The sequence below is a fragment of the Wyeomyia smithii genome, chromosome 3 (assembly GCF_029784165.1).
Source record: "Wyeomyia smithii strain HCP4-BCI-WySm-NY-G18 chromosome 3, ASM2978416v1, whole genome shotgun sequence".
NCBI lineage: Eukaryota > Metazoa > Arthropoda > Insecta > Diptera > Culicidae > Wyeomyia > Wyeomyia smithii.
Genome location: NC_073696.1, coordinates 219,224,228 through 219,246,094, shown reverse-complemented (window position 1 = coordinate 219,246,094; position 21,867 = coordinate 219,224,228). Strand labels below are relative to the sequence as shown.

At 42.3% G+C, this 21,867-nt stretch overlaps 1 protein-coding gene across 3 annotated transcripts in view; it reads left to right on the top strand.

The window, feature by feature from the left end:
* Nucleotides 1-21,867, top strand: part of LOC129726498 (uncharacterized) — a 121,020-nt gene that overhangs the window by 84,407 nt on the left and 14,746 nt on the right. For all 3 annotated transcript variants that reach the window (XM_055683287.1, XM_055683286.1, XM_055683285.1), the window contains one exon: nt 14,901-16,628. In XM_055683287.1, the coding sequence (XP_055539262.1) occupies nt 16,163-16,628 (466 nt within the window). In that variant the 5' untranslated portion in view covers nt 14,901-16,162. The remainder of the gene's footprint in view (nt 1-14,900; nt 16,629-21,867) is intronic.

Sequence of the window (21,867 nt, the reverse complement as noted above, 5' to 3'; positions counted from 1 at the left end):
CCTCCGTCTTGCACGGAGGCACGCACTGCGGAGGTCCGCTATCGCATCGGTCAACCAGTAAGCCGGTGGATTCCCATTTCTAGGTTGACGGGTCCTAGGCATGGTGGCGTCGCACGCCCGCGATAGTACGGCAACTAATTGGTCAGTAGTCGGGCGGAGCCAACCACCTCCATTGCACTCTCTTTCCATTGCTTTTTCGAATACCTCGGCATCGAAATGCGATGTCTTCCAGCCGCGGACGGTGTGAGTGTTGGTTCTACCCGTCAATCGCCTCCTCGCGTTGTTTCCTACACTATAGCAAGCCGACTGGTGGTCGCTATTGGTGTAGCCATCGTCTACCCTCCAGTTCGTGATCAGTCCTGGGCTGGAGAACGTCACATCGATGATCGACTCCGCACCATTTCTGCTAAATGTACATTTGGTCTCAACGTTGGCCAGATCTAAGTTGAGCTTTGCCAAAGCCTCCAATAGGATCTGACCTCTCTGGTTCGTAGTGCGACTTCCCCACTCAACAGCCCAAGCGTTGAAATCGCCCGCCACCACCAACGCGTTAGGCCCGTTAGCACCATGGATAGCTGGTCGATCATCTGAGTGAACCTTTTGGTGGACCAACGTGGCGGAGCATAGACACTGCAGTAGAACACTCCGTTCACCTTGGCAACCGCGTACCCTTCGTTTTAGGTGGAAACAACCTCCTGAACCGGGAATCTGCTTGTCGTCCATACGGCCGCCATACTGGACTTATCCGCAACCCAGTTACCGTTTCCGGGAGGAATGCGGTAGGGGTCCGATACGATGGCGATTTCCGACAGCGACTCAGTGACTGCTTGGTATAGTAGCTGCTGAGCCGTATAGCAGTGGTTAAGGTTCAGTTGCGTTACTCTTATGCCCGTGGTTTCGCAGCCGGCTTACCAGCTGGGCCCCCATAAAGTGTTCGGCGTCCCGTTTTCCGGAACACACCATGCACTTGGGAGACTCCCTGCAATCCTTCGCTTTATGGCCTGCACCACCGCAACGTCTGCATAACTGGCTCCTGTCGGGCCCCTTGCAGGTCCAGGACTTATGTCCTCCCTCGAAGCACCGGAAGCAAACGTCCGGTTGTTGGTGTATGCCCAGAGGGCATACTGACCAGCCAACCTTTAGCTTGCCTTCCTTTAGTGCCAGATTTGCATTAGAGATGGTCGGGTATGGGAAATTTGTTACCCGTACCCGACCCGTACCCGACTAATCGGAAATTTTCAAACCCGTGCCCGACCCGAACCCGAAGTCTGATTTGTTTAAAATACCCGTACCCGACCCGAACCCGAAAAATGTCTATTCCAACAACCCGTACCCGACCCGTCCTGGAAAAATACCTGGGTACCTCGCACGTTATATGCACTGATTATCATATGTGGTTTCTCGAGATGATGGCCGGAGTTAGACAAGAACCGAGTGTGAATGTGAACGAGTGTTAATGAACTCAGAGTTCCAGGCGGATGGTCCACTATAAGGAAGGGGTCCACTATTAATAGTGCATGTCTGGTAAAGTTAAATAAAAACAACGAGTTTTATGTGACCATCGCAGCAAACTGAAATCTAAATATTATAATAAGGTCAAAGATGATATTGTTTATAACATGAGAAAAATTTAATAATTCATTTGCATTTGTCGAAAACCTTTAATTTTTGAGTACAGATTCGATGTCATCGATTCAATCTAAAAATCGGTATAACACAGATATTTCTGTACATGCGGCATCCCTGGTCACAGTGCAAACCAAGACTATGCTATCGCTGTCATATCTCATATACATATTTGCTTCATACCATACCAATGCACAGTGGGGAATCGGTGGCCACCCGCCTGATTTTTTTTTACGTCAGCTGTTTCATAATATTTTTCCATTGTTGCTATAACATTCAAGGGCTTCAATCCAAAATTTGGGTGCAATATCATGAGATCTGATTTTTTTATGACTTTTCGAAGTTTGGCATACTGACGTTTTTTGACATATGTTTAAAAAAACATTACTTTAAAACGCTCCGCAGCTTCAATGATAGCTTGGATTTTTTGGCGTCAAAGAAAAAGTTGATTTGTAGTTAGTGTGTATTACCTATTTTGTTTTAATTTAAAAAAAACCTTTTTATCGCAAAATATGATTGATTTGAGGGGTTGTGCCAAAGCTACGTAATTTGTTTCTGTAAGGAGGACGCCCTGTGGCGTTACTTGTAATTGAAGATATGATTCTACTTAATATAAAAGTAAGGGGAAAAGTGCCAAAATCAATAAAAATTAGGTCACGTGCTTTATGGACGGCCTCAAATAAAAAATGGAAAAATTAAGGCAAAATTAAGTAAATACCATATTTTTGTCGCATTTATCCACACTTTTTTTGCTTAGCCAGCCTTTGTATTAAGTTGCCTTACTGTACAATGATCCGCGGTTTCTCTGACATATATGAGAAAAGCCCGGCAAAAATTCCAATTAACACAAAACAGTTGCAGGAAGAACTATTCACTTTCATATTAGAAAAAGATAGCACGGTGTCATTCCCTTGGTGCAAAGACTGCCGACATCTGTCAGAATAGGTTTTGGCCATTCTCTCGTTTAGTGAGAATGGGCAATTTCTTCTCCGATCTTTCCGATTATCGACACTAAGAAAACACCTAGGTTTGAAATGTTAAAAATTAAATTCTCATAATGCAAGAAACTCGAATTACCCGTACCCGACCCGTACCCGACCAATTGAGAATTTGCAAACCCGTACCCGACCCGAACCCGAAGCCTTGGTTTTTAAATTACCCGTACCCGACCCGAACCCGTCAAATATTTTTTGGTGTTAGCCGAAACCCGACCCGAACCCGTCGGGTACGGGTTTCGGGTAAAAATACCCGTACCCGACCATCTCTAATTTGCATCTGCCGATGCTAACCGGAAGGTGGCCACCTGGGTCCCTGCTGGACCCTTTCGGAGGCGGATTGACGCAGTGGCCACCTCCACCCCACACTTCTTTTCGAGGGCTTGTGCAACGTCGCACCCCTCGGTGATTTCATCCAGGTTTTTAAGCTGGAGAGTCACCTCCGAGGTGAGTGCCCGAATCTGCACCTCTTTGCCAAGCACCTGCTCGGCTACCGCCTTGTAGGAAGCGCCCTTGTTCTTCGCATCCTTTCGGAGCTCAAGAATCATTTCGCCAGTGCGAGATCGACGGATGGTCCGCACATCCGCCCCTAAATCCTTGAGCGAGTTTCACTCCTCATTTTCTTCAAGACTTCTGCGTACTTGGACCCGTCAGTCTTGAGTATGAGGGCGTCCCCCCTGCTCCTCGCCTTTTTGATATTTGGTGAACGTTTTGCCGCCGCTTCATCCTGGCGCTTTTTACCCTCCTTGCGCCCTTTTCCTACTACGGTAACCCATGCATTTCCCGCAGTCGCCGCTCCGGTCGATGTTCCGGCCTTTGAGCCTGTTGGTGTGCTAGATCGTGAGGCTAGCCCTCCACCGCTTCTTCACATTATCGGGGGCCGCTTCCCCCGGGGACTGCCTCGTTCGCTTACCAACCTGCCCCGTAGAGCAGATCGCAGCGAATGAGGGCATGAGGGCATCAGTCTGAACCTGCTTGGATTCAGTTGCCCTCCTGGTCCTCGCCCCCTTTTCGGAGGCTTCAACCCGAGCCACAAGTTCGGCGTGCTCCTTTTGAGCTTCGTCGATGGTAGCCCGAAGCAGGAGGAGGCCCTGCTTCAGATCCCTGGACATATTGCTCCTATTCGCCGCGAACTCGATGATAGCATCGAGCTGTTCGGAAAACGCTGCCACCCTAGGCCGCTTGTCCCTGTTCCTTTCGATGGCCTTGACTAGCAAGGGACCATCGACCGTTCTATCCGGTGTGGAAACTGGCGTGTTAGCCTTTCCACCATCGGGTTTCACTGCATCCGTCTCCGCCTTTTTCTGCGGAGACCGCTGGATGCCACCTCACGCGAAGGGATTTGGTAGTCCCTCCACACTCGTCTCTTTTGTTTTTTGGTTTAACATTTTGATTTAAATGGGTCCCCCTTTCAGCCGCTATCCTTGTCCATGGTGGAGTAGTCGCCTATGTGGTCCCATGGTGGGCTATGCCGAAGCAGTGAGGTCATGGCTAGGGTAAGCAGTCATAGCGCCTTATGAGCAACTATGACTCCACCGACCGGCGCAAGTCAGGAACAACCATCTGATCCTACTCCTTACTGATTCCCACCAGGCAATGGGCTCGGAACGTACTGAAAGGCCTGCCAGGTTTTGTGGGACGGAGACCCCTGCACCTGGTATCGCCTCGCCGTTTCAAGCCATTGTCACACGACTCACCACCCCTAGGCTACCTCCCGCTGCTGGTCCGGGACTGTTAGATGCTGTCAGTGGTCGCACATGTATTTTGTGTCCTCGACGATCGCCACACGTCGACCCGTGGTGGCATGCAGCTCTGCCGTCGACTGTCGACTGTGACTGTGACTGTATGTCGTGTATATATTATTGCTTGGTTTTTCGGCTCATCAGACTAATAATACTTATTCTCCAACATTTTCCAAAATCTTTGAACAAAAAGTTCTTGAAGAATGTATTCAACAGGAGTGCTGATGAAGAAAACTTAAATGGTGAAAATCAACGTGACTGACGGATGACTTTATTTTCTTATGAATAACCAAAAAATTAAGGAAGAGGGAATCAATATTTCATGATAGTGAAATATTTCATTGTCATGGTAACACAAAAGTTTACTTTCATGCAAATTATCAGCCCTGTTCAAAAGATCAGTAATGCTGTGGCACTTTTAAAATTATAATATCATTATTAAGTAGGTTACTTTGGTCGAATTATAACAGATATATTGTGCAAGATTAAGCAAAGCATTTTCTGACAAGAAATCCAAACCTTAAACTACATAGCTACTCTATGATGCAGGCAACATTTCACAACACAATGAAAGTAGAAATTACAACTTTACTCAATTAAGTATTAAAAGCAATGAATTCTAGTAACTTGAATTAGAGTGAGAAATATATGTGAGATTTCTTATAGTCCTGTGCGCCGCCACGCCGCGCCGCCGCCGACACTTTTTCGCACGCCGCCGCCGCCGATGATTTTGAGTCGGCGCGCCGCCGAGGAAATTTTTATCGCGCCGATAGTCATTTTTTTGCTGGTTGTTAAATTGTTTGTCTACTTGATTCTTGGCCATTCTTTTTTTTCGACATCCTGTCAACCCGGATGAACATATTTTCATTTATTTATGTTGAAATAAAAAAAAACAACATGAGAGTATACACATTGTACGCAATATTTTGGAAGTGGTAATTAGTGTCACGCCGGGCACGCCGCCACCGCCACCGCCGAAAAATAGCCACGGCATCACGACGGCGCGCCGATCGCCGCCGAGGTAAAAATTTTTCTACGTCGCCGAAGATATGGTCGGCGCAGAGGTCTAATTTCTTAATTATTATGAAAAAGCGGGTCGAAATTTCGCAATAGGTCGATAGTTTAGTTAATCTACGCGAAAAGAAAACGAATAAAAGATCAATCTAACCTGAAATAGTACAGTTACTTTGCTTTAGATTTTGGTGCCCCTAGTGAAAATAGCTTTTTTTAAAGACTTAAATGAGTTTTCTCGTAAGCAACCGTAGAAACGACGAACCCGGAGAGCAACTATTCAGCGGCCTTTTGACGCATATCTGCAGGAGCACCGAAATTCACAGCAATGGTTTATAAACTAAAACCTTTTTAGAAAAACTTTCTCGAGCTTCGGGGCAACTTTTTTTTCGTTTTTGTCGATCAGTTTTGAATAAAAAAGGATTATATTTGAGTTAATTTAACCTTTATTAATAATGGCATGTTTTGATAGTTCTTGAACAATTATTTAGATGGGATTGTATTTGGGTTGTCCCGCGGCAATTGGTTAAATTACATAACAAATATTTTTTTCCGAAAACACAAAAATCGTGAAAAATCTCAAAATTTGCAAAAAAAGTCACGTTGCGTTGATTTAAAATGCCTATAAAGGATATACTTTACAGGCCCGACTCGATTATCCGGTGACTCGATTATCCGGGATACGATCATTCGGAATTTAAGACTCGATTACCTATCCGGAGTATTTCATTTTTTTGCTGTTTGTTTTTAATATGAGAAATTCCCGATGAGACCGGCCTACTATTTACATGGTAATAATTAAAACAGTTCAAGTTATGTTTTTCAGGAAGCACATGTTAAATAAGTTAAAAAACTACGTTTGGTTTATCAGATTTGTGAACCCCTCGTTAACTCGTCCTTTTTTTGCAAAAGTCAAAGTGGGTGGTCGCCATATTGAATTATGACATAATATTGGTTTCTATCAGAATAAATGATTTTTGAAAAGGTGCCCACTTATCTACCTCGTCATGTAAACAGTCGGCCGGTCTCAGCGGGAATTGCTCAATATTTATTTTGAGATTTTACCTTTACTATCCCTTTCGGCATATTTGTTACCATTCCTGTCCCTGTCGGCAGGGGGTTAAGTGAAACCAATCAGTGTCTAATAAAATTTATTCTTTTCTCAAGACTTCGTCACTTGTTTCCACAGAAATAATTTCTTGCTACGCCACTGCCTCATTCAAGTAACATAGCGAAAGAAAATTCGTTCGCGTTTGTTAATTGCAAGTTTAAATGATTTTTTTTGGGATTCGATTATCCGGAAAATTCGATTATCCGGAAAATTCGATTATCCGAAGTGAAAAAAAAATCGATACTCTTGACAATCGAGTGCGACCTGTATCAGAGTATGCATAAAAATTCAAAATAATTATAACGCGGAATAACAGCTGACACGGCAAATTTCGTTCTGCCTATTTGTTTATTTATTTAGATAATATTAAACATTTTAAATTGATTGATTGCTTGCGATTTATTTATAGTCTTTGAATGCATGACGAATCGGATATGGTATAAGATCAAACTCAGAAGACCCGTCCGAACCCGAGAATCGTTTGAAATTATTGGTTTTATCAGAATGAGATGGCGGAGGCCTATCGTAGTTGGTAACGTCTTTGCCAACCACGCTCGACGCCTGGGTTCGAATCCCAACGCCGACATAGGTGTTGATGGTTGTGGGGTGGCGTAATCCACTCACAACCAACCCAACTGGTCTAGATTCAATCCTAACCGACACCGGGAGATTTTCTGAGGTGAAAAATCTCTGAGATACGCCTTCCATCGCATGAGGAAGAAAAGCCGTTGGCGCCGGTCCGTTAATTAACGGGTCGAAAGTTTGCGTCCTGGGTAGAATAGCCTCTCCGGGCGTCGGTGATTGGCACAAACCACAGTGGCGGAACTAGACCGACGGAAAATAAGCGAGAATAAAAAAATCAGGATGAGAACATCCTCACCCTTGGCTTCTGTACATCACCTCGATTCTGAAAATACCCATATTAGAAGTTATTCGGTCATTTTCAGCCAGAAAATTTTCCAGGTTTTTTTTTCAGAAACTAAAAGTCACATCTTGGATTTCTAAATGGCATTTGGAGTCAACTTCTGGCCTCTGGGCGTCGTTCTGGTTCCGGAAATACTCATATTGGGTGGTATTCGGTCATGTTCGGCTGTTTTCCAGAAACCAGAAGTGTTCATTTTAATTTTAAAACTAGCATCTGGAGTCGATTTTTGGCTCCTGTGCATCATGCTGTTTTCCGGAAAAGATGGTTGAAATACCTGTTTAATTTGTATAGGAGACCCCTCCCTCCCTTCCAGAGTATGGCGGAGTGTCAAACCATCATAGAAACATTTCTTACCCCAAAAAAACCTCTTCACGCCAACTTTGGTTCTATTTAGTGCTTTGAAATTTGTGTTTCATTTGTATAGGATCCCTCTCTTACGGAAAAAGGAGAAGTGTCGAACCACCTTGTAAATATTTCTTGCTCCCAGAAAAACGCCATATCCCAAATTTGGTTACATTTACTTGATAAGTTCTCGAGTTGCGCAGACATTTGTGTTTTATTTTTATGGAAGCCTTCCCTTCCATAGAACCTCCGAAAATCAGTGAATCTACCTTAGCTGGATGATGATGTACTTTACTTTGTTTACCTATTTTTCAGCTTCATCTACTTTAATATGTTATGGACTGAATTGGTTAACGTGTTCTGCTTTTATACTTTATAAACTTGCGGAATAAAAAAATGTTTTTTCTTTGAAAATAACAATTCTTTCCATGGAAAGAAAATGTTATATAAAATTTGTGGTGGCGAGGGGAGTAATGAGAAATCATACAAAACCTTAGTAATAAACCTCCCCCCCCCTTCATGCGTTACGTAATTTGTGTACGACACATTACAAATATTAGTGGTCCCCGTGGTTCTGTGGTTAGCGATGTCGGTCGGCTAGCTCTTTCACTCGGTTGTGATATCGGGTTCGATTCCCGATCCGGTCGAGTATCTTTTCGAGCTGGAAATTTTCTCGACTCAGCACTGGGACACGGTGTATCGTTGCACTGATCTCACACATGCAAAATGTGCCAAAAACAATATCGATATCGAACTCTCTCAACCAATATAGTTGATCAAGGCCGCTATTAGCCCTCAGGCTAAGCGTGCGATATTGTTTTTTTTACCTTACAAATATTTTTAGAGCCAGAACGATTTGTCTGCCCGGTGTGACATCCTCAACAAAGTTGTAGACAATAGTTTTGACTACCCAAAACAACTTGAAATATCTTATATATTTTTTAAACTGCGAAAAGTTTTATATACACAGTAAGAAAATCTTATGTCGAATCGCATGTAAAGAATCGCCTCCATCGCTTATGATAGAAAATTCCATAATATTCCACGCAAGTTTAAATGATATTGAATATAATTTTCAAGCAAAATCGTGGTTTACGTCAGAAGCAACTGAAATTTAAATGATAGCAAAGCGAAGCCTTGGTGCTACATTCCGATTCGAAACTTGACCTTCTGTTTATTTATACACAGACTTCGCAGACGACTATTTAGTGAACAGGACAATTGCGGGGCTAGCGCTACGATCCTACTGACACTAACATTCTCTCCCGAGCCGAGACTCGAACCTACGACGACTGGCTTGTTAGGCCAGCATAATACCTCGAGACCATCTGGGAGATGATATTGCACTTGATTTTCAAACAAAATCGTAGTTTACGTCAGAAGCAACAGAAATTCAAATGAGAAAATATTTTACGTGACGTGTAATATTCAGGATTTTTTAATGTGTACATTGATTTGATTATGGAGAAATGAGTCAAATGGATCCGAACAAAATTGCTGTGTCCATTTGCTGTGAAACCCTGCGATCAAATGAGTCGCCTACTCAGCCTCACTGCGATTAAAAACCACCTGCCCGCTGTGCGTCGAGCCAGTTTCCAGTAAAAGTCATCCGTTTTCTTACTGCAGTAATCGATTATACAATGAAGACTAGACTTCTGCATGTTAGCTTTTATATGTGACTACTGAGAGTTGAATATATGGGGACTTGTCTAAGTGGACTAGACAGAGTAAAACAACAACAGCAACAGCAAATCGGCTATAAAGTCAAATCGTCTGTATAATTAGGCGCCAAAGCTCTGATTGGTTGAAACACAAGTTTAACAAGGCTCTACACTTTGCAATAGTACAATAGTTAGCATCACAAAAAGAGATTTACGCATTTTGGTGGAGTTTTAAACATTTGAAAGTGAACAATTTTCGTGAAGCTGTTGATGTTTTCGGCATTTTAGTTTGTCAAAAATGTTAAGATTTTCTAAAAAAAATTAAGCCAAGGTGGTTTGTTTGATTGGTATTGGGCAAAGTTGCAGACAGTAATATTGTCTTTCAAAAAACCAAAAATCTGCACCGTAACAAAAAAAAAAGAAAGAAGAACACAAACATATAATTATGACTTGAGTACCTCAAAACCCCCACTTTTTCAAAATCTGAATTTCCTACGCCAAAATTACACCATAGTAGGTAGACATTGATAAATCAAAACGGTTTGACTTCAAAAATGTTTGTAATGATTATTTCTATTTTAACATAGACCCTGTTCAAAAATTAGTTGTAATTTAAAAAAAAATAGCACAAAATGACATCTTTAGCCCAGAGAAACATATGTGCAAAGTTTCAGCCAAATCAAAGAAGACAATTGAAAAAACATTAAAATAGGCACATTTTTGTGGAATTGCCTGTCTGCGGGAATCAGCATGCATTCTGCACAATTTGTTTAAGCAATATAATTGCACCACTATGAGTTTTGATTAGTGATATATTGTTCCGGTGAAACAATCTCAATATCACGTAATCCAATGGAGAAAACTATAAACTAACCTTTTTTATATTCTTCAAAATGCTTTTTTTTTCACTATAAAAAACTGTTTTGTAAATTTTCACTTGTTTAAGAAAACTCGTGTTTTTTAACTTAAATGCAAAACAATTTATTCTAATTTCGATAAATTCTCTAAATGAAGCAAATATAATATATGAGCAGATAGATTTATATTCCCACTATAAAAGTTTCACAAGCTTTCACAAGAGTTCTGACATCCTGTAGTCACTCGAAATGGCTAACGACTTTCCCGGCACATTGCTCTCCAACCGGATCATAATATAACTTTTCTTCTAACCTCAAGCGCTCGCTATCTGCTGAGGAATCAGAGCAAAATGAACAAAGAATAATGAAACCCAGGAAGCACCTCTTTGAATTCAGGTTAATCACGACAGACAAGCGGCCTCTTCTTGTACGATTTATCAGGGAAAAAACATAATCCTGACCAATCCAACAGCCACTTTTACCGTCAATGGAAACTCATTACGCCGAGCAAGTGCCGTGCTTCCGTCGCTGCCTGACGTGATATGACAACATCACTGCCGAACAAAATATGGTTATAATAACTACTGTTGTGGATTAACATTTACCAACCATTTCATCGCTGTTTTACCAGTCCTTCATTCTATTGATTGATGAATGCGTTGATCAAGCATGCAAACACACCAAGCGGTCGATTTAGCATTGAATGAAATTATTCGTGTATTCAGAGCTCGGCAAAAGTGGGTCACAGTCCGGAAGTACTTGGCACACTCTGTTTTGGACTGTGTGTTTTTAATCATTGACCTTTGTTTCAATGGAACCTAGAGAAAGTTCCGCGAAATTTATGCTTATCGCATGCAATTAAAGCTAACCGATAGATTGAAATTGGTACATAGATAAGCAACATATTTGAAATCGATGTTCGCTGTATTGAGCGCTAGAAACACGGAATGAATTTCAAGAGAATGAATTAAATCAATGGAAGCCGGAGCGAATACTTCTTAGGATAAAACACAAACACCGCTGTAATCCAGTTATCTCAATTTGCTCTAATGCACAATCTGGCTCACCTTCTCTTTTTAATTATCCGTAATGACACTGCACTAGACATCTTATCAATAGCCCAGTTTTCGTCCTCTCTAACCGCTACCGCAAGGATCATTGTACAGAGACAGCATGCACTCCCGCGAGAATCCGATCAATGCAATTGCAATAGAATTCCGCTTTGGCTGACTCACGAATAACAGGAAAACCTGCTGGCCGGGTATGTGGAGGGAGAACCGCATGGAATAAAGCATAGGAAAATCCAACTGTTATCCACGTAATAGTGAATGTTTACCTGCTTCATATGGTGTCACGTTTTATTTTACACTAGAATTTTCAGTTTTTAGTCGTGAGCTGTAAAATGTTCCACATTCAACAATTAAAGTAAAGTATAACGCTTTTAAAGCGAAACTAAATTCTTTTCACGATGGGGAAAGCCATACAAATCTAAGACTTTGTTCAGCGAGTGAAACCTATTGCATCGACCGAGACAGGTGAGTGCAGTGCAGATCCAACAAACGGAGTCTACAAGTGCATCCCCACTTACAGTAATGGATTCGTTATGCAATCGAGAACAAACTTGTAAAAAACCATTAAGGATGATACGTACTAGAATAATCAGTTTTGTTGTTGCATACTTTGCTAGGATTTATTGTGATTAACTAAATCATACACTGCCTTTGAATTGCGAAAATTAAGGATATTGTTGTAGCTTCCTCATAACAACGTTACAAGCATTTACCAACAAAAGTTTCAAGCAACGCTCCCAGTTGTAAACTGTACAGTCATTGGAAAAAGAAGACAATTAACTCACCACACAGCGCACTATATGAAACAGTAAAACAAAAACAAGTATCCGGAGCTGCTACAAGAATATAAAAAAAATTATGTGTGTAGTAAAATAGACATGCACTTAACCCATTTCAAGCACACCTGCTCACACAGCCACGACATAGCACATACGCAATTTACAGATAATCGTTCGTCCAGAAAGGAATGCAGCGAGGTATGACAAGCAAGGATAAATAGATAGTGCATTCTCATTCTTTAGGAGGTTCAACGGACGTGATGTGCAAGCTGAGACGGTTCGATTCTAACCGTCATTATCAGAAGAGAGATTAAATTTGTTTCGGTAACCGCATAGGGTATTTCAGGGTGGTATTACAGCAACAAACTCTTCATTTTATCACACAATGTTACTCCTGCTAATAAAATACTGTAATAGAATCAGTTTGCACAACTATAAAATGGTAAATAACTTGAATTTTGTTAGCTATGTTTGAAAAAGAAAACGTTACATTAATTTTATCCGAAGCTACTGGAATTTGCGTACGAGTATTCTAAATTTTGCAAAATCATAATCACTGCAATTAGTTCACTTCGCGTTCGATATACTGGTGAGCATAGTTAACTTTAATTATCGCCATTTAGGCCTTTTTAGACATTTTTCAAACATTTAAAACCCAGCGTGCCAATTTATCCCCTCAATTAGCTTGGGAGCTACGCAAAAATCATAACTTGTAGAAAATACATTGCAAAATTCTAGTTAGTTTATTAATTTGCTATGCAATATTCTTATAAGTTTGATATCTCACACAAATTTTCACGGCCGTGGTAAATAAGAAGAAAAAGACTAACAAAAACCAATTCAAGAAATTTTGTTCTCGATAAATACCTGGCAAATTAATCATGTTAGGGGGTTCATAGCTATCTCGATTTCGTTTCAAACTTTGTTTGAGTGGTCATTGAAGATGTGCCTCAAGGATCATTTTTTGGTCCAATTTATTACAGTTTGTTTTTTTTTACTCCTTACATACTTCACAAAGCTATTATTCTAAAACGATACAAGCCTAAACATACATGCAATATCGGTTGCAAAGTAAAAGCTTCTATCTAAATGTAAAAATGAAAATTTTCTTTCGCCTTGGAATTTAAGCAAGCGCGTCATTAAAACCCATGTGAATGGTTCGATCCATGATCATTTACTCTACCCGTACATTCTACTGGAAAAGCCTCGGTCTCGGTGCCCAGGTAGGTGTTTGCACTCTTCAGTCAAGGCTGCACACACCAAGCGTGCAAAATTCATCGTTGTGTCACCGTTTCACCCGGATGAGAGTTATAATATGGTGACGACAAGAATGCAACTACAGAGTAATTGTGCCCGAAGGGAATTCCTCCGAGTTGCTTAGTGGCGACGAGTTTGTTATTTTATCCACGTCAGTGGTACCAGTAATGTTGCTGTACTTTCGCTGTCACTAGTAAAGGAAAAAAGCATGTTTCCAGGGGAAATTTACCCCCGAGCAGAATCATGTTTCGGATTGCTACAGTAAAACTTTTCAACGGACGAAAGAAGAATTTTATATCAGCTACATTGTGTTTAGCGATTTTCGTTTCGGTATCAAATGTGTCAGGCCACACATTCGCGTTTTTTTTTTTTTGAGTGACACGTATATGCTTTCAATATGAAAATCAAATGACGCGGATTTCTGAATTAACGCGGTTTTTTACGCACTAAGTATCCTCCGCGTAAAAAAGACTCTAATGTATATGGAATTTGCAGGACTGCAAAGTACCATCATCTGACTTTCGGATTCTTGCTAGAAAACTACACAACAAAAAAATCAAAACTTACCAAGTCAAACTTATCCACGCTTTTCGTATTTCCCTCTTATCCCTTCCACTTGTCGTTTTCTGATAGTAGTGGTCCTTACAGTGGCAGCTCCCGAGCCGGCTTCGGCTGTACAGAAAGTGTTATTGCGTTGATTTTTTGCAATTGGCCAGGGAAAGCGAGTGGAACAGTCGCACTTGATCCACAGGCCAGCGAAACAACTTTTCCTGATCTTAACATTGAAAAGCCGAGCAACCTTCACTTTCACGAAAGTGCTTAAAACACCTAAACGAAAAATAAACAAACCGTCCATTGTATCTCGCACCGGGATCGAGGCTAATAGAATATTCCACGATGGCGGCCACCGCCAAGACGTCATTAACCCACAACAAATTTAGCATCAGTTTTTCAACGGCCAGAGGAGAACCTGAAAATTTATTTACAAGCAAGACAAAAAATATTACACCTATCTAACGCGACCGAATTATTCATAAACAGAAAAACAAGCAAATATAATCAAATTGACCTGAATTCAGCATACAGTGGTGAGTTCATCATTGATGGTACACACTAATACAGCGGTACCCAAAATCAAAATATTTTTCCACTCATTGCTACGATTGAAACTGCGCACACGCTTATTTACAACTGTTTGAAAATTATCCCCAGTCAGGTGTTTCAGTTAGTTTGTTACTAATACAGTCAACGTTAAAATACAAAAATACGTTCGTTTCCTAAAACGTTACTGATTTTTCAGTTACAATCAAAGGCTTATAATATAGGCTACTGTCATGCATGAGCAAAGTTAGTTAAATCATTCTACCCCCATTTTTTACCAACTGTTCGTCCATCATCTTGCTACCGAAGAGTGAATTGTAGAATCACACTTTTCGGATTTCACACTCCTTGCCAAAAAAAAACTATTTATTCACAAACAATTCTGTAAAACAAACTGACAGCGCCTTTCATCGTCTATTTCAGACCCGGAACAACTTGCTGGCGTCGCACCAATCGTCGACTCTGCGAACAACGCACCGAAGAGCCGTCGTCGACTAGGGTGACAAATGAAGCGTTCCAATCGGACGTAATCTGTTCCAGCGCTAGTGAGACCAACGAACTGTTACCAGAGCGATACCTCTGGTTACGGAACGCAAAATCCTACACCGATCTTTGTCGTATTTTGGATCGCAATGGGAAGTATTACATCAGTGGCTATCGGAAGCTGAAGAGAACTCACAAACGTGATTACGATGGCCGGTGTACAGAAGGTAGCCTTGCAAAACGACAAACAGCCATTGTGCTGCAACGTGCTCCAAGAAATCTAGGTCAGTTAGGTCACCAGGGGGGAAAAAAGGAGGATGACGGAGAAGTGTTCAGTTGTGTTCGGCGATATAAACAGGACAGTTGGACTTTCACGAGTAGTACTGAAAGAGGATTAGCGAGCTTAGGTAAAGTAGGTAATGGTTACTATTGTGTAAGCATTCAGTGGTATTTGGACTATTTGAGTGAGTGTGCGCACCGTGCGGAGAAACTACGAGAACGGTTTGTTGAGAAAAAAGTGTTTTTCCCGAAGTTACGGACAGTGATCAATGTGCAGCGTTCACAGTCAGAAGAGATAGAACAAGAGGTGGCATTTCACGAGTTGTTTTCGTCACGAACCACTGTCCGAAACATTATTATGGACAATCAAGATACAAGATTATATCAGGAAAAAACTAAAGAGCTGCAAAATATTATTGATGACTTTTACCGGTTGAAATTAGAAGCGGGAGATATCAAACGCGAGGCGATTCCAAAAATCATCTTGACTGATTATTCATCTTATTCTACAGAACCTAGCGACAACCTTATAGACAGTGAATCCAAAATAGTGCATAATAATAATGAAAATACTTTCACAAAAGACACCAAAAGTGCACATAGAAACAGTGATAATCATCTGAATAACAACAGCAGTAACAACTCTGGTTGTTTTCTACAGCCTCATTTTATTACCCCAAAACTCGATAGCCAACTAGATATTCCGTCACTGAACGGCTATCAAAGTGAAGCAAGGCCACCGTAAATTTTTACATCTACGAACAGCTGATCTTTGTGTACCACTATACAAATGATTTGTTATACCCTTGTCTGCACTAACAAGCACCGCCATCATTTTCACCTGCATCTACCATCAGCAGTAAGAGCGACCGCCAAGCCAACCGATAGTGTCCCAGACGAGTAAAGCTTTGGGGCGGCAAACCATGGTTTCAATTATGGATATCGAACCCAAAAGACAAATCTGTGATAATCGTGCAACACTGTCGCAAAGTGCTGTTAGTCAAAAATCAATCGATTTGGAAATTCCGATTCCACTCAAGTCGCCAACTACATCGCCCACCTCCCCACTGTCCGGAGCCGGCTCAGGAACACTTTCCCCCACGACGACAACGACGATCACGGTCGCACCGAGCGTAACCGTGACGGACACCGAGCTGGCCAAACGGGCCATGAAACTGGACCTGATCGAGGCCCAGAGTAATTCGACAGCCAGCGTTAGCGGTACCAGTGGCGCTAGCACGGTTACCACCCGTACCACCACCACACATTCCTCGACGTCGCAGTCGGCCGGCACCACCACCACCGCCATCATCATGAAGCACCGGAAGCTGAAGGAGCGCACGTTCAGCGATGAACTCGGATCGCCAAAGTCACCGGCGGCGGCAATAGGTATTAAATCTAATCTATGTTTTATGTGTCGGCTTTGATTAGGTACCCAAGCAGCAAAATTTGTTTCGATTATGAACTTTGTGCATCACAGCAACAAATTCTTATGCGAAATTAAGTTGCAGTTACATATCAGTTTCTTATACAATGACAAAAAAAGCGCAGGAGGTGGAGCCAATTGCAACATTTTTGTTGTTTCAACACAAGTTTCAAGAATGAAACCGCAATGTGTATGAACAAATGCATGCAATTTGATAACAACATGGTAAATGCTGCATGGTAAAATTTCAGCTACGAAGACGTATCGAAGCAGCAACTAGGGCGCAATAGAAACTTCATGGCGTTGTGGTAAGATTGTAAAACGGCAAATGGTCAGAAAGGAAAAAGATTGTCTGTATAGCGATTTATCTTTGATTATTTCCAGAAATTTGAGGATTCAACTCCAGTTATCGATTTCTATTCACTTTTCTCCTTTGTACTATTTACGTCATTTGCTGTAGAAACACTTGCAAGTTCATGGCTCAGTTTAATTATTGCTTCCCTTATCATGCTAATGGTCATTACCAGTTTTAGTTTTGCTTTTTCAATTCATTAGTACCTCAGCATGATAATGAAATTCAAAGCAATTTATCACATTTCGTTTTAGAGACCCACACTTTTTGGACGACTTCTAGTCCAAGTACCCAAAAGTTACAACGCAGTAAATACTCTCATCTCAAAAACAAATATAAGGCGAACGATCGAGCAAAAGTTGCTGTTACATGGCTTCAGAACATGACAGCAACTTTTAGAAGTATTTTTGTGTGTTTGTTTTTTGTATCTCGCGAGCATCACGTTGGCAACCTATATGCTCCACCCACTAGATCTATTCAGTGAAGGTTAGGTTTTCAAATACCGTTTGCACGTTTCAACAACAAATCTAACCACGCGAATGACGTTGTTGGTGTAAAGTTTTTTGAAGCAGCGATGCAACTTTAGTTGTTGCTTGTTTCTTTACAATTTCATCGTAGTAACAAAAAATGTTTCTTGAAACCTCGGAATGTCATTAGTGCAACTAATGATCACAATTTATTTTTATATTATATTTCAATTGTTGCTTGGGTATGACGATTGGCTTTATCTTTAAGGGACGGATTTCAGGCACTTTTGGGGAATTATCTAAACTTTCAATTAAAATTATTGAAATTTTTTTTAAATCCTGCACTGGAAAAGCATCGATTTAACAAACAATAGTGTTTTTTAGGAAAATCGGTCATCTCAGATTTTTCGTAAAACATTAATTTGTATTGTGCCGTGTCAAATAAATGTTGTGTGAACAAAAAAATCTCAGATTTTTGTCAAAACAAGTTTTTAGATGGACAATTCAGTTTCAGGCAACTAAAAAACTTATTTTGAGGAAAATCTGAGATGATCGTTTTTTCTAATTCTCCTTTTGTTTTTAAAATATTTTTTTCGGTAAAGGATTTCATTTTTTTCTCAATGCACACCCATAAAGTTTCATTGAATTCTGAGAATGTGCTGCCAGCTAACTAATCGAGTTGGCATAAAATGGGTTCATATTAACAATTGACAGTGTATCAACAAAATAGAGGTTTTCAACAATCCCAACTTCGTATTCGAAGATTGATGGCACTAAAATCGGATGTTTTACACAAGGGTAAATTTACTATTTTTTGAAGTTGAAAATTGCACGCATTTGAATATTTGCGGCTTGTTGAACATATCAGTTGCATTTTTAAAAGTTGCAGCTTCGGCGTTTGACCACACAGAAACTGAATTTGTTGTTTTGACAGTCCTTCAAGAGTACTTGAAGATGCACTCTCGTTGCGTTTGCGTTGATTGTTTATTCCCGTTCACACCTATGAGTGTCGAATTTTGACTGACCTTGTGTTTGTTAACGGCCATGTTTATTTTGATTGATTTTTTGCTCTTTGGATTGAATGTCGATGTTCCTCTCGCAGTCCACCAAAAAAGTTCAATAATGGGCCGTCCACGTTCCACGCGGATACATTTATTTTTTTAAATAGAAATCTGCCTTCAAAATTCCTTCATTTTTATCCTTACACATTTCAGCTCGCGGCACAAAGCCTGCGTGAAATTCGTTTAGATTCTTGTAGAATCAGTGTGTTTCTTGGGAACGATACAGTTGCTCCATTTCCTCACACTCCAGCTCTTCCAGGTATCGCTTTTTGTCCCGGTAACAGGTGTTGTTGACAACCGAAAGTCTTTGGCGCATTTTGACCATCAGGAGACGTTTGCGTCACGGTAGGCTCGGCAGTTGATTATATCCGAGAAAATCGTTCGTGAGCCGGTGCGCGCTGAACTTTCCAATAGCCGGTCCGAATTTCTCCGCGTTGAGATCCGACAACGATTTTTACGTCGTGTTTTGGGCAGCTATTGTATGCGCGCTCCAGCTGCGCATAATACTTACTTAAATACTTTTTTGGCTAACGGACCGTTCACCGGTCTAGGCGTGCGAGGCCTACCACGGAGTCGACGGCCTCTTCCTGGTTCTCTACTGAAGATAGTTTTGGCGGCTCTCTCGTCAGGCATCCTGGCTACGTGTCCAGCCCACTGAAGCCTGCCCCGCTGTATTACCTTCACTATATCAGCATGTTTGTATACCTGGTACAACTCGTGATTCATGCGTCTGCGCCACACTCCACCTTCCAATTTTCCGCCAAGTATCGATCGCAGAACTTTACGCTCAAAAACTCCGAGCACTCGTCGATCAGCTTCCTTCAGCGTCCATGCTTCATGTCCGTAAAGGGCCACCGGGAGTATCAGCGTCCTATACAGCGCTAGTTTTGTGCGAGTTTGCAAACTACGGGACCTTAGCTGGTTACGCATTCCGTAGAAAGCTCTGTTCGCAGCTGCAACTCGTCGTTTCACTTCATATCGGCTCATATCGTTGTTACATGTCATAAGCGTACCAAGATAAACGAATTCGTCAACCACTTCAAATCGTTCCCCATCTATCTCCCCCTCAGCACCAAAACCACGGGGACTCCCACGCTCTCTGCCAGCTACCATGTACTTCGTTTTGGCAGAGTTAATGACAAGTCCCAATCTCGCTGCTTCTCTCTTAAAAGGTACGAAAGCCTCCTCCACGGCCTTACGGTTGATACCGATGATATCGACGTCGTCCGCAAAACCAAGAAGCATGTGAGATTTCGTGATGATCGTACCGTTTCTTTCGACGTTTGCTCTTCGTACTGCACCCTCAAGAGCGATGTCAAACAGTAGGTTGGAGAGCGCATCCCCCTGCTTCAGTCCATCCAACGTTACGAACGCGGCTGATGTCTCGCCAGCTATCCGCACGCACGATTTTGATCCCTCCAGTGTCATACGACTCAGCTTTATTAGTTTCGTAGGGAAACCGTGTTCCAGCATGATCTGCCACAGCTCGTTTCTTTTCAATGAGTCGTATGCCGCCCTGAAGTCCACAAACAGATGGTGAGTCGATAAGTTGTACTCCCAGAACTTATCGAGGATCTGTCGCAGGGTGAAAATTTGATCCGTCGTGGAACGCCCTTGTCGAAAACCAGCCTGGTATTCGCCAACAAAGGATTCCGTTAGCGGTCTCAATCTGAAAAACAGGATACGGGAGAGCACTTTATATGCGGAGCTAAGCAACGTTATCCCTCGATAGTTGCCACAATCCAATCGATGTTCGTCCGCCCAGATTCTTAGTATTATCTGGTGGATCGCATAGTACAGCCGCTCGCTTCCCGCTTTTAGAAGTTCGGTCGGGATACCGTCCTTCCCAGCAGCCTTGCCGTTTTTCAGCTTACTATTCGCCTTTTTTACCTCCTCCTGTGTCGGTGGCTCCACAGCTTGTTCGTCACTCATAATCGTCATCCTGTTCCTGCTCTGCTCATTCGGCTCCTCACTGTTCAATAGCGCCTGAAAATACTCCTTCCACCTGGCTGCAACCGTCGGCTTATCAGTAATCAGGTTGCCGTCCTTGTCTTTACACATGACCGGCACAGGGAAATTCCTGTTTCTGACTCTGTTGACAGTTCTTTAGAATCTCCGCACGTCGTTTTCAGCATAGCTGTCCTCTGCGCTGGCGAGCACCTGCTCCTCGTACTCGCGCTTCTTCCGACGGTGGGTTCTATTTTCGGCAGCTCTTGCCACCCTGTACCTCTCTCTGATCTGACGCGTAGCCGCAGTGAGCATGCGGCTCCTGGCACGGTTCTTCTCATCTGTCGCTCTCTGGCACTCAGCATCGAACCAGCCGTTAGGCTGTCTTCCACGCGTCGTACCTACCACCTCTCTCGCAGTCGTTACGATGGCGCCGTGAATACTGCTCCACAGCCCATTTATGTCTTCAACTACTTCCTGTTGCTGTTCTGCGATCTGTTGATCCAGCTCTCTAGCGTATTCTGCTGCCACGCCATCAGCTTTCAACCGCTGAATGCTCTCTGTGCGAGATTTCAGCACGTTCGACAACCGTGCGCGGATCTTACAAACAACGAGATAATGATCAGAGTCAATGTTTGGTCCCCGAAAAGACCTAACATCAGTAACAAAAGTGCCGACCGTCAATCAGTACGTGATCGATCTGGGAGCAGGCTTCTCCATTTGGATGCCTCCAGGTGTGTTTCCGAATATTCAAACGTGGAAAATAGGAGCTACATATGGCCATTCCTCTGGCCGCCGTAAAGTTTATCAGCCTCAGGCCGTTCTCATTGGTTGACGAGTGGAGGCTATGCCTTCCAATGACCGGACGGAAGAATTCCTCCCTCCCAACTTGTGCGTTTGCGTCTCCGATGACGACTTTTACGTCGTGTTTTGGGCACTCGTCATAGATTCGCTCAAGCTTGTCATAGAACTTATCTTTGACTTCATCGGATTTGTCGTTTGTCGGTGCGTAGGTGTTGAATAAACTGTAGTTGAAGAATTTGCCCTTAATCCACAACACGCATATACGGTCATCTACGGGCCTCCACCGGATGACTCTTGTTTTCTGATTTCCCAGCACTACGAAACCGACGCCCCGTTCCGCTGCTTTGCCGCCACTGTAGTAGATGTGGTACTTGAAAGAAGTGCGTCCAATAGGGTCTACTGCACGGAATTCCCTTTCTCCGGAATTTGGCCACCGAACCTCCTGAATCGCTGCGATTTCGACTCCTTGCCGCTGTAGTTCTCGAGCAAGCAAGCCAGCCCGCGCCGGTTCATTGAGAGATCGGACGTTCCAAGTACCCAATTTCCAATCGTTTACCTTAATCTTTTTCCG